At 33.6% G+C, this 14514-nt stretch overlaps 1 protein-coding gene and 1 long non-coding RNA gene across 4 annotated transcripts in view; both read left to right on the top strand.

Moving 5' to 3' along the window:
- The first annotated feature begins 5841 nt into the window (after positions 1-5841).
- The window catches only part of LOC149571317 (uncharacterized), a 31006-nt gene continuing 22333 nt past the window's right edge, over positions 5842-14514 (top strand). For all 3 annotated transcript variants that reach the window (XM_089812872.1, XM_089812871.1, XM_089812869.1), the window contains exons 1-2: positions 5842-5920; positions 6005-6223. In XM_089812872.1, coding sequence (XP_089668998.1) covers positions 5882-5920; positions 6005-6223 — 258 coding nt within the window. In that variant the 5' untranslated portion in view covers positions 5842-5881. The remainder of the gene's footprint in view (positions 5921-6004; positions 6224-14514) is intronic.
- Positions 6386-6786, top strand: LOC149571318 (uncharacterized). Its single transcript, XR_016359802.1, has 2 exons — positions 6386-6468; positions 6662-6786. It is a non-coding gene; the product is annotated as an uncharacterized LOC149571318 (long non-coding RNA).

The following is a 14514-nucleotide window of genomic DNA, read 5'->3' as shown; positions in this document are numbered from 1 at the left end:
AAGTATTTCTTTTGACTTTAGTAATTCTCTAATTACTTATAAGTTCATTAAATTGAAAAGCTCAATACAAAACTCTGTTTGTTTTTTTATTTCTAATCTAACTTGAAAGAAATACACAGACTAACATATGCATGGAATGGTAAATCAATGGTATCAAACACTACAATACTTGTCTCTCCAACAATGAGTATTTCACACCAAAAATTGTTGACCTTTTCATTAACTATCAAAGTTACATTTATAGGTTCCTTCTTAGAGTTCTTAGCTAGTTACAGATTCATCAATTACATTAATAGAGCACTTGAATCACTTAGAAATCCAATGGTTACTGATTGTAATTCAATACATTAGAGAAAGGAAGCATAAATATTTAAAAACCCTAAAAAATGATTCATATTCCTCTCTGATGTGTAGTAGTCATCTTGGCACCAAAAATTGTATTTCATATCCCAACGGTCACTACAGATTTAAATCTCTAACATCGATCCTCTATCAATGATCATGATTAAAACATTAAAACCCTTTTTAGATTTTCCCTTTTCACTTCTTTGCAATCATCATTCATTTGATATCTTTACTGGACACAATGATGCGATGATTGGCTTTTGTGGCTTCACAACTATCATTCATTAGATGTCTTCTTCCAATGCAACTATGTGATCAATAGATTTTCGCTTGTTCGCAACCTTAACCTAAGGTTGACTTAAATTGCTAGTGATGATGCGATCTTTAGTCTTTTCGCAACTTTGCTACTTTAACTCATGATTTATCTTTAACTCCTATGACCATGCAATCAATGGTTTTCGTTGCTTCGTTGTGCTAACTCTAGGTTTCATTTAACCACCAATGACCATGAGACTATTTATTTTAAATTTTGACTATTATCACTTTCGTTGGGTTGCAACTCATAACTTCTGCTTGTATTTTAACCATGAGACGATGCAATCACTGTCCTAGTTTACCAATCGCAGCTTCACTACTTAAACTCAAAATTAAGTTTAACTCCTCATGACCATGTGTAATCGTCATGTACCTTTGTAGTTTCACAACCCTAAAATATTTAATTGCCTAATTATCCGTGACAATGCAATTATTTGCTTTAAGTCTTAACTATTAACACTTTCGCCAGGTTGCAACTTAAAATGTCTTGAATGCTTCTTAACTGGTGACCTTGCGAAAACTGTTCATCTTAACCACAGTTGTCTCTCGCACTGTCACAACCTTAACTTTAGATTACCCTTAACTGCCTGCGACCTTGCGATCTTCAATTTTTGCTACTTCACAACTTTGACTTGTGATTAACTTAACCTTCTTGCAACCCTACGATCATGTGATTTATACGCTTCTACTCAATTAGTGACATAATAGTTCTCATTCACTTAAACTACATGACCAAGCGAATGAAGAAATTTAAGCATTCAGTAATCATATTCACCAGGTCGCGACTTAAAATGTCTTGAATGCTTCTTAGCTACCAATCTTGCAAAAACTTTTCACCTCAACTTTTATTCTCTTTCGCACTATTGCTATGGTTTATTCCTTAGCATTTTCTCAAACTGTGATCACACAAAAAATTTTAATTCTATTATTTCACTCCATCATCGTCTTAACTCTAGATTACCTCTAACCACCAGCAACTATGTGACTATTCAATATTTGAATTCTCTGGTTACTTTTCGCATCTTTGTTGCATTAACTATGGGTTATCCTTAGTCACTTGCAAACGTGTGGTGAGCATTGATCTTTTAGATCTAACAACTGGGAAGATACATCTCTAAGGACCATTATAATTTCATCTCAAAATGCCATCTGTTGATCTAGTCTTCATCTAATGATCTGAATTTGATCTCTAAGCCATTTGACTTGTCAACTTTGCAATAGAGATGCACAAATTAAATAAAAGCTATCAATTGGATTTCAAAGAAAATCAAACCACCTTTGACCAGGTTCTTTCACCATTATTTAAGAAGATTGAGCATTCCTTAACATTTTTGTTGTCTCTTTTCCATTTGATTGAAAATCCACCCTCATGGGCTGAAACCCACCGAGGAGAAGGAAAACTGAAAATTCTAGTAGAAGTTTCAAAATAAAGAATGAGAATTTGAAAGTCATCCTTGAATATCTGCATTATGTCATGAGTAAATGGAACATGATCTTTATCAGGTTAGATACTAAACTTACCCATTATGAGACATCAATTTAGGATAACCCACCCAATTCATTAGAAGAAAAGTCAAATGAGGGAACCTGATAAATATTTCCTAGCTTAAGGAAAACTAGACTTAGACTCACCATAAGAAAAATAGAAGAATACCACTTTTGACTTGATATCTAAAGTTCACTTGTTTTATCATGGTAAGAACAAAAGTGGGGGAAACACTAGTCACATTTTATTTTAATGGAGGTTCTTCAGATCAAAACTTACTTTTTGATAGAGCTTTGTAACTTCTTCATGCTTTAGTGGTGTTCTTCATGATCATTCTTTTGTTCCTATTTTCTGGGACACTCTTTAGTTTGGAGGTTTTTCCAGTCCTTCACTAGATTTTTCAACATTCTTTCTATCTCTTCTCAGAGTAGATTTTTTCCCATGTGGTTTTCTCCATTTATCTACTTTACAAAATTTTAATTGTGATTGGGAACCTCATCAAGCCATGTTGCAGGGGCCCACATTTTCTTTCTACATTCTAGTTTCCTTTCTTTTCATGCATTATTTTTAGATTTACCATCACTCGTCTTAAGGGATTGGGGTGTAAGAATAAAGCAATAACTTAATTATTAAGTCATCTTGACTTGATCATTAAGTTATCTTTACTTCTGTCTTAAGATAACACTTTATGCATTAGTGACATTAATAATTATATTAATTATTAAATGATTTCTTTTTAGGGTTTCTTATTTTAGATTACCAAATATAGTTTATAAGGATTAATCATTGTATACTTTTTTAATTTGTTTGTCTAATAATATAATCTTTCATATTTTCAGAACCCAATCCCTTGCTTTATTATTCCATTCTTCCCGGTAACAGGTTAACTTTGCATGCAGGTGATCTTGGCTTCATGAAGTTGGATTGGCAACTTCTACATATTTGTTGTCAATAAAACAAATCGATAGGTACATGCTATGGTTATTAGTGAATATTGGAGAGTGATTGTATTAGTTCAAATGATGCATAATGAAATATATTTATGAGCAGTTGTGCCATGTTAATGTGAGTATAGTAGCCTAGAGTTATGGTATGTATTATTACTCTTAATTTGGTTTGGCAACATGTTTTGTTCACCTTGGTAGTTGTTTTCATGGGTTGAGTGTTGTGTGGCTGATGTTTGTGCTCAAAATCATATTTGAGTGATTGAAGAAATCGTCTAAGTGTTGAACTAGTGCATCTTCCTATGTCAATGTGCTAGTATCTTTCTCCCCATTTCACCATGTTGCATCTTATGGTTGCGTGTTGTAGGGTTTTATATTATTTAGGTGAGAGGACCCTACTATCAATTTTTCAAGTCATGATATATTTCACAAAAAAAAATTTAATAGTTTGAACTCAATATCACATTTTGACAACTGCATTTTATTACATTGATTGATTTGGGATTGCAATTTTGGAAAGACATTGAGGATTGTGCATTACACCAATAACATTGGTTTTAGGGTTGTTGGAGCTTCAAACCATGATCTTCATCTTGTTGAAGAATACATTGCTTATCTTGTTAAAATATTGTGTTTGCCAGTTCAACGAGTTACTTTATTTATACCAACAAATTTAAAGATTGGGGCTTCAATTCAAACTAAGTGTGCAAAGTCAGTATAATAGAAGAATTGGGCCTTCAATTCAGACTACATTATCAATATTAGTTAGATGCTTCTTCCACAATTATTCATATGATCTATATTGCTTTGTAACTTAATTGTATCTTCTTTTGAAAAAGTGATCTTTAATTTATAGGTCTATTATATCTTTCTCTAAGATAGTATGTCTTGGCTATAATTATGACAATGAGCCTCTTGGAAACTTGTTTTGTATATGAGTTGACTCTCACCATGATTTTTCCTTCATTAGATTTTTTGTATAAAATTCTTGGTGTTCTTGTACGGTGTATGTTATGTGCTCATTGTTGACTTCTACTAATTTGAATTAATATTCTGTAGAGTTAATATATAGATGGATTTTGGTTTATGGTAATTCAACCCCCTCAACATTTGTACATGTTCAACAATTCCATGTCCAACATATACAACAGTTTTGTTTATAGAGTAGCTATTGCCTATCACACACACTATAACAAACATCATTCAGAAAATAACACTCTGCATTTGACATTATAAAAAAGCTTTATTGTTTTAGATAAGCAACCTCAAAATCAAAACTTAGTCTTGCATTAGATCCTTTTAGGAAAAATAAATAGATTTCCATGAATACAATAAATGATAAATTAGCAGTGGGAGTTTTAAACTATTAGAAATGTTCAAAATTTGAATAACCATCATTGAAGGGAGGAGAAAGGTCACATGAAGAAAAATTGAGAGCAAAAAGAGAGAGTAATTAGGACATTAAATCATTACTGTCCAGACACAACAAAGAAATTAAAAACATATGATGCAAGCATGTGATCACAAGATGGAGTGCCTAATGAGTAATGCAAAATAAGGTTTCCAATGTTGTACATAATAGGGCACTAGAGACAAAAGATCAATGCATGATGGACTCCATACCCAACACGAATATTCATATCTAATAAAGATAACTTGGAAGTGTACAATCTATGAAAGGATTTCAGAATCAAAGAAAGAAAATTAATAGAATAAGGCAATAAAAAAGATGAGAATATATAAATGAAATTATAATAGTCTTTTACAATCCAAAAAAAACTCGAGGTAAGAGAAAAGAATCTCAAAGCCAACTTTTCTTTTTGGTTTTGAAAGAGAGGTTTCTATTAATTAAAATAAAAAATTACATTTTGTTGTTTAGATTTGAAATCCCACCCATCTTCATATTGGCTCAATGCGATGAAATCTTTCTCATGCAAGACCTTTATCCCAAAAAGAAGCTTGATTCCATTGTTGAGCCCAACACAGGACAATCAAAAAATAATCTAATCCTTCGCAAGTCCTACTTCCATTGACCAATAATACCAATAATTCGACACCTCTTAGAGTCCCTTTCCATAGGATGATAAAGGTTCTTAGATCATATTGTTTCCACTTAGGGTCAAAAGGAAAATCACAACCATTTAACCCGGAAGTTGTCCTACAAATCACAGATCTTAATACAACATTGCCAAGTTGAACTCAAAACTTGAACAACTAATAAGATTTTTAATGTCACAATAAATTTTTAACAATAAAATTTGCAACTTAAATATATTAGATAACAATCTTATATTGACTAGACTTACTATTATGCTGAAATTGTCAAACTATATCTTGATTTGCTTGAGTTGCACTATCCAAAAGGACTATCAAGTTCAAATATAAAATGAAAATTGCGCTAAAATTGAAAAAAAAAAAAATGAAACACGAGAAGTTGTTTTTTTTTTTTAGGCATAGAGGCGACAAGCTCTCCCGTAAAGAACCTCACTCTTCCAACCAGAAGAATCTCGCTCAAATGTAAAGAACTTTATACCTACCTCGAAATTTAATCCCTTCAACATTATTAAAATCTTTTTATTCATTTCTTTGTAAATGAAATCTAAGGACCACGTGCGCAATAGAAATATGAGCAGCCGCCCTTCCACGGCATCCGACATAAAACGAAGTATCACTTGTACCAATCATGTCACTTGGCCGATCCCTTTTCGTTTGTACATTCTATTTAACAGAACTGCTTTCAATTAGGGAGCCAGATCCGAATTGATTTCCAGTCGAGCACTATCTCATAGAAATGGCAGAAAATGGGTCTGGCTCGATAAGCTACGCGGTGGTATGTAATTACTAAAGCTCTGCTTTAAGTTAAACCTCTGACATCTTCTTCTTCTTTTTTTTTGAATACTTGTTTGCCCTCCAGATTGATGCATTTACAGACAAACCATTCAAAGGGAATCCTGCCGCAGTATGTTTGTTGGAGGAGGAGAGGGATACAGAGTGGATGCAGGCCGTTGCAGCAGAGTTCAATATATCAGAGACTGCTTTCCTAAGAAGAAGAGAAAATGCCTATCAAAATGGAAATGCTCTAGATAATGAGACTGAAGAATTTGAACTGAGATGGTTCACCCCCGTAACAGAGGTTAGCGATTTTGTAGTTGGTTCTCTCTAAATTTTTTTAGTTTGGATTGAGTTCAAATTGAGATGGCACACTTTTAGGATTCGGGTTATGTTAAGGTTTTGGAATGGATAGTTCATGTCTGGAATTTAGGTGCAGAATGGTCCCATGGGCAGTGCTTAACTGGGATTGCTGGCAAAACATTATAGGTGCTACTATATTGAGAAAAGGGGAGTATTATGGTCCTATGTATTTGAGATTTCTGCCAGGTAAGATTGAGTATTACAGAAGGTTTACTTCTGACGTAATTGTATTTTTTGAGTTTGCTAGCGTATGTTCTTCGAAATGTTAATGATACTGCACGCCGAATTCCTCAATGCTGAATGCCCATATCCGCTTCTACTGGTTGTGTACCTTTGCTCGATGTATGCTTTTTGGGACAACTGATGCTCGTTTTTTTAGGACAATGGGTGTGATACTCTATGTTATATGGAAAGGTTATGTACAGTGAGTGAAGGATGTATGTTTAGTTTTTTGTTTTTACCAGATAACAGATTTACGTTTTGAAATAAACTTATTGTTAGTGATTTAGTGGTGTTTACATCTTAAAAGATATAAATGAACATGAATATGGTTTATATTGAACAATATGCCTGCAAAATGCAACACAGTATTAAAGCAATTTATGATCCCGTGCTTTGGAAGAATTTGTGAGAGAAAGCCCTGTTTTGGAACTCCAGATAAGAGACGCGGTTATATGGAGAAAAGTTATTTACTAGAGCAAACAGAACAAATCAGATCCATCAGGAACATAAGGTTTCAGATATCATTTTTCATAACAGTTGCTGGCAAAATCCAGCAATGCCCTGTCGATATTTTTCTTCAGTAGTCATAGGGAGAATCCAGCATAAATGTTCTCGTTCTCATTTAATAGTTTATCTATAGCTTCCAGCTGAATTTATCTATAGCTTCCAACTGCTGCAAAGTGTATTCTCTATTTTCTGGCTTTTGTAAAGAAGTATCACGTGCCTTTCATCCGATTTGATTCACTGCCATCATTACCAGTGGCTAGGGCTAGAATTTGTTTGCATACATCCATTTTGATCTTCGGCCATGGTGCTGCTACTTAATATTATTTTCTGTGTAATTTTCTGAAGAGCTTCCAGCTGTTGTAAGTTGTGCTTGTAGTCAATAGGAAGAGTTGTTTAGTATGCCGTGTTGTAGTTCAATAGTCTTTTGGTCTTGTATATGCTACTTTGTGTCATTGACATAAGCACACATCAGGAGCTTTTAATCTGATTTGATGTGCTGCCGCCACTGCGAACCGCCAAAGCTGAAATATGTTTATAGTCAAGCGGAAATGCCATTTAGTATGCTGCGTGGTGGTTTCTGATCTTCTTGTCTTATATTTGCTGATTTTTGTTTTTGATGTAAGGATATATCAGGTGCCTTTCATTTGATTTAATTCACTGTCTTCATTGCCAACTATAAGGCTGAAATTTGTTTGCATACATCCACTTCTTTCACTGGCCACTGTGCAGCGACACAATATCTGATTATTTTGTAGCCAGGAGCTCTATATATTTATCTATTAGAACACATACTGAAACTTTCAAGTTTCAAATATGTTTCGTTTCTAATAGTAAACAAGGCTAGTGCTGGAATATCATCAATCAGAAAACATTCATTGGTGCAAATATATTAAGAAAGAAGGCAGCAACAGTATTCATGTTAGGCTAAGTTGGCGGTTCAGATTCTGGTACGGATGTGGGTTCGAGAGTTGGGTTCGAAATTCATCCAAAGTTTCTTCTTTTGGTTTTGGCTTGGATTTGTTTTGGGTTTTGTCCATACAATATTTTTAAAAATAAAATAAATAAATGTAAATGTATTCATGTTATGCTAAGTTGGTGGTTCAGATTCTGGTATGGATGTGGGTCAGAGAGTCCGGTTCGAAATTCGTCCAAAATTTCTTTTGGATTTGGCTTGGATTTGTTTTGGGTTTGTCCAAACAATATTTTTCAAAAATAAAATAAATAAATATAAATGTATATATATGTGGCAATAAATAAGTTCATACACTACTATGCTAATATTAAAGCAACATATAAAATATACAATCACATATATTAATGTTTTTTTCCAAATGACATAACAAAATGCCAAAATCACCACCAGATCAATTTTCCAGTTCAAAACAACAATGTTAACATTAATAAGCAGCCATCAGTGATCTAATATCATAGGAAATCATCAAACAAATCATCATCATTCTGCTCTTGCAAATGTGAAGCACAAAAAGTGCCACTAGCATCAGTACTAGCAGCCAGAAGACCTTTAATTCACTGCTAGAAGACTAGACACTCCCTGCTAGAAGACCAGAAGACTGTAACCGCCGTGTGAAAAGAATGCGAGAAGACCTGTAACTGCCATGTGAGAAGATGCTGTGCCATGTGAGAAGACCTTCTTGCTATGATAAAATATAAAATGATAAAGCATAAGAGTTGTGCCATGTATTACCAAGGTGTGTATATATGCTGTCACTTTTAGGGCTGTATTTGTCAAAAAAAAGTTAAGGAAACTATATTGAAAAGTCAACATAACCAACGTCTGACCAAATTTGACCAAATTTGATCCAAATTCTGTCTTGACTCACGCTGGCATTTGCAAAGTCAGTTAAATTCGTAGGAAATTCCTACAGGGTCCTTTCGACAAAATTCAATGCATATTTCTCAGTCAAAAGACAAATTTCGAATGAATATGCACTGTACAAATTTGGACCGAATCAACTCTCGACTTTGGGGTTCTGAATGTGGTAATGTAGATGGTATGATTCGTTTAAATATCTTTTTTCATACTTCATATTGAGACTTGTAAAGCTGCTATAGAAATTGTCGAGTTAGTTAATGAATGGTGAGCTCTGAAGTTTGCCGACATTAGGGAGAATAAGTAGTTTATATTGAAATGGTGTGAGGGTTCAATTTCTTACTTTGCTGGGTTGCTTTTTGGCGTAGATTAGTTTTAATTTATGAGGCATTTTCCTAAAATGGAGATTTTATTAGACAAATATTCAGGCCTCAACTTTTGCGTTTGCAAAATAAAAAATTAAATGCAACGATGAATGTGGAATAGGGAGTGAAATGGGAAACCAGCAACAGATGCAAATAGGTTATTGGATTGACACAATATATTTTCTTCTGATTTTGAAATACGTCATTTAGATCTAGAGAAATTATCCAAGAAAATATAGGATAATTTGAATAAGTTGTTTCAAGCAAAAAAAATGAATGCAATGTTTTCCCCATAATTTCAGCTATATAGATTGATGGATAATGGAAGTTCTACGACAAGCCACATAAGCAATTTGACATCTTTCATTGGACAACAGATGCGTAAGCTTCAGTAAATGATTAGGAATCAGGTTATTAAAACCATTTTGTTAAGCAACTGGGCTTCTAAATTCAACAATGTCATTTTATTCCTTATGAAAAATATGATTTCAGCTCTCTTAGCTAAAGAAAAGAGAACAGTTGTAGAAAATAGAAAAGGTGATTCTCAATAGGAAAGTGCAATATATTCATAAAATAATTATAGAAGATAAAATGAAGAGAAAGGGGAGATTGTATGTTATCACTGCAAGAGAAGAGGTCACACAACTTGAAATTATAGAATTGAGGTCAGTGATGCTGTCAAAAGAAAGCCCAAAGACAAATAAAATGAAGTTGATTAGCCTTTGTTGAGGATCAACTGAATGCTTTTAGTGAAAATCCAAAGCATGTTAGTAGTTTTTATAGACTACTTTTTTTTAAGGAGCCCTCTTCTTGAAGATAGGATTATAATTAGTATGGATGAAACTCCACGTAGATAGTTTAGGAGTTCATGGATCTTGGGAATTATACGCTTACAAGAGTTATACAACAACTTGATGGAGCTCTTTGGTTGTCCAATAATTTGGAAGATTTGTGATTTGGGAATTTGGGGAGGTAGAATTTTATTTTCTTTTCCGAAGAAAAAAGAGCAATCGCAAGAGATTCAAAAGGTGATTCTGGACACGTGAGCACATTATATTAATGATATAACAATAGAAGATTAGATAAAGAAAAATAAGACTCTGAACGTCGATATTGCAAGAAAAGAGGTCACTGATGCAGGAGCATCCTAGGTGTAAGAGCAATCTTGCATCACCCAAAAATATTTCCTTTTTGTTTCTTGAATAAGGGTTGTCTCAGTGCAGAGTTGTTGTTTTTGGAGGCTTGCTACTTAGTAAGTCAGTCATACGAGCTCAAAATGTCCTAATTTTAGAGGTGGATGTGCATCTTGGATATATCAACCTACCAGTTGAAGATCAGTGCCATATCATGAGTATTCATGGATTTATTGCGGATTTTTGGTATAGAAACTTCAGGCTCACCATTGAAGACCATAGAGGCCCCGGATGGGCTTCGAAATGGGGTCCACTAGAGCTTGCGCTAGTAGGGCCTCGTAGATCAGAAGCTAAGGATTTCAAAAAGTGGTTATAATAGCCAATCGAAGCAACAGTTAGAAAGTTATGGCCTTCCGAAGTTGGGCCGACCAAAATTTCCAAAATATGTGTCAAAGGTGTATCAAGCAGACTCTATATATAATTTTAGATTTAGTCAGTCTCAAGGGTTAGGGTTTGATGTCTAGAAACTTCCCGGGTGGTGTAAAAATGTCTATTTAAGGAATGCTCGTACATTGGCTAGGACAACTTTGGGTGATAGTTCATAGCTCCATGTTGCAAATTATTGTAAGGCACCCATGTGGGTTTGCATATTGTATTTCAAAATTCTATAATTCCGCATTTGCGGCGATAATAAGAAGCTCATATTTTGTTCTCGCTGATTGCTGTTATTTCTTTGTTTCTATTATGTGTTTGTGGTAGCAAGGGGAGCACCCTTCATCAATCGCACAACCTAGAATTGTAGAATCACACCAATGACATTCTCAAAGGGATCTCAAAGCCAAATTAATATAGCATTTGGTGAGGATTTATGAAATGCTATTATTGAAATTCCAACAAATGTTAATAGGGATATGACTCCTTAATTTAAAAGACCCTCTTGTTGAAGGTAACAAAGAGATTTATCATAGACAAAACTCAGCATGGATGGCTGCATAGATACTTTGGGCGTTTGTGGATCTTGGGAGTTATACCATTACAAGGATCGTGAGACAACTTTGAGCATTGATGATAAATCTCAGAATTGATGGTTGTCCAATGAGTCAGAAGATTTCTGATTTGTGAGTTTAGGGAGTTGGTATCTATAGGTTGAGAATTTAGCTTGGAAGCTGCACTTTTATGGGAGTCGCAAGGCAACTTGATAGAGTTCTACCTGTTCCAAAAATTATCTTCAAAGAGAAACTTCTGAAGAATATGAAGTTATAATTGATCAGCATGTTGTTTCTTTTTTGTATTGCAAACCTTAAGAGGGCATGCTGGAAAATAAGGCTTACATTTTGTAATAAAGTCACCTTTGTGGTTTTGAATTCTAGATTTAGCTATTAAGCCATTAATATTATTGCTTTTTTATTACTTGCAAGGATGTGATTTTTGGTGAACCATTGAACAGCAATGCAATGCTTTATAAGTGTTTGCACAGTACATTGTAAAGGACCCCAGTTAAGTAAGATTATTATTCACACAGTGTAATTTTAGGCCTAATTCCCATGGCAACATCTACTGGTCGTATAACTTTGTTTGATGGATGCTTTTCGGGATATTCTTTGTAAGTGCCATGTACATTCATAGCAAAAAAACTTGATTGTCCCAGGTAGTCATCCTGCTGCAACTGCGTAAATAGACCCTAGGGCCTCGATGGGTTACCAGAGAGCAGCTGGCATCCATCTTGACGAAAGAAGTTTCATTTGATATAATATTCTTATGGTGGGAAAGGCTGTTCAAGTCTGACCATAAGTGTTCAACTGACTACTGGCTTGGATTGATACATTTATATGAAGGACCAAAATGATCTTTTGGCATTGATACAAATAGCTATCTGTCTTTAGCTTCTGAGTATGACAAAATAATAACTTCCAGATATTGACTAATCTTATTCCTATGTGACCAATTCTAACTGGCCTCTTCGTGAGATTTTCTTATTCATTCTTAGAATTAATCCCATTTGGTTTCTTATTTGTCTTTTTAAACTCAAGAAAATTGAATATGTGAGTTAGACATGATAGTCCATATTTTCATGACTCCCTGATCCAGACTGTAAGATCTTCCTCAAAACAGATCTGAATGCTGATTCAAAATCTGTGATCCATATTGTTATCAAGCATTTATTCAGACAGTAAATGTGCACATAAAAAAAGTGACAACAGGATAACACGCTGTCCAGTATGTGAGAAGAAAACTCAGAAAACAGAACAGCGCAATAGAAAACATATGCAAATGGAAACACCAATTTATGTGGTTTAGACCATTTCTGAGAGACATTATTAATTAATTACAGAGCAACATCAAGAGTGATTCCTTTTTGTTTAGGAACACAACACACAATGCCCTTCGGAAATCTCTTCCACAAATCTTAGAGCCATATTGAACTCCCCGTCGCATCTCCTTCTTCCTCTTCATTGTCCTTAACTTGGAAATGAAGTTATGAGGCAAGTTGAATAGTTATAAATCTGGATTTTTTGTATTTGATAAATTCGCCTTATGCAGCAGAAAGCTCAAAGTTTTTTTTTTTCTTTTTAATCAAAATTTTAATTTCCAATTTTTTGACAATCAGAACATATCAATTATTTCAAACTTGGAAACTACGAGTATAAGGCTTGACAAGACTTTGTTTGATGATTTGAATGAACCCTTTCACTGTTATTTGGTCTACATTCTCAAAGATATCATATGGGTACATGCAAGCCTCATTAAATTTCCATTCACACACATTTCAATGAGTTATTTAAGTAATTGTCAAGGTGAATTGAAGTTTTAAAAAAGGTTTATGTTGAACACTCTTTTTGATTGTTTTCCAATGACCATGTGCAGTCATCTTTGTCTGAACATTTTGTTCCTAGATTAAAAAAAATTATTAGAAGATTTACCATCAATAAAACAAAATTTTCCAATAGAAGTTGTGAGATCTTATAGTTCTTGACCATATTCATAATAAAAGAGAGGAAAATTATCAAAATTAGACTGAAAATAATTTTCTTTATTAATTATAGAAGATTCAAAAAATATGAGCCAAGATAAATTATCTCCATACAAATGAAAGAAATCTTCATACCATTCTGTGTGTATATCCTCTAGATTTATCCACTCATCTATTTGCCTTTCATTTTTTTATGCCACATCAAAATTGTGAAATTATCAAGGGCTCTATCAAATGCATTGGATATTGTTTTTTGTATTGTTTTCTTACCCTAAGACTTGAGACTGATATTAAGTGTCAACCCTTTACCCCATCTATACTTTATCTAAAGCCATGAAAACCATATTGTTTTAAAAAAAATGAAATCTTGTTTCCAAAAAATATTCAATTACATATAGTACTTAAAAAGCTAGTTAAAAGATGTATAAGAATTACATTTCAAATGAAACTTTGATATTCGAATAATTTAAGGACTGGATACAATCAGTTCAGCTGAATATGATCAACATAAAAGTGTCAAAATTTCTGTAGTTACTTCAGTACCTAAACACAACACCGCTATACAATTGATTACATATCAGACAAGTAGCCCATATATCAAAAATAGGAAGTATATAAAGTACAAAGATTTTAGAGCAGCAACATAAGGCTCAGAGTATATCAAATATTTAAAAGTCTCAAAAATAACAAGAAAAGTGGTATTCATTCTTCACTGAGCCCCAACCATCATTAGTTTCGAGAGATTGTAGAAAGTCTGTATCAAATAATTCATTATTCCAGCCTGCAAGGATATATTCTTTAGGTGTATTGTCACTAGGCCTGTGGAATCTTCATGGCCACTTATAGAAGTAGCAGATTTCTGAGCATCACTGGAAATGTGTTAATCTTTCATCATCTTTTCAAGCTGGTTTAGTTCAGCAGGGTCCAGCATGTTGAACTGATCCAGATATTAAAAAGCCTTGACTTCTTTTTTTGTGAATAAGGAGCATCCCATCTCGAACTAGTATCATGATTCATAAGTTCAGCCATACAAATATCAAATGAAACTTTGACAAATTAGTAAACTAACAAAATTGGAAATATTAAACAGTAAGATTTAAGATTTCCTTTTTAATCTGAAATACTTGAACAATAAATAAATCTCAACTTGACAAATGAAATTGTTGAATTGGATATTTCTATTATATAAAAAATGTGATAAAT

The sequence above is a fragment of the Cupressus sempervirens genome, chromosome 2 (assembly GCF_028749045.1).
Source record: "Cupressus sempervirens isolate cs-2001-9-10 chromosome 2, ASM2874904v1, whole genome shotgun sequence".
NCBI lineage: Eukaryota > Viridiplantae > Streptophyta > Pinopsida > Cupressales > Cupressaceae > Cupressus > Cupressus sempervirens.
Note: the sequence above shows the minus strand (reverse complement) of the source record. Positions and strands in the feature narration are given on the sequence as shown.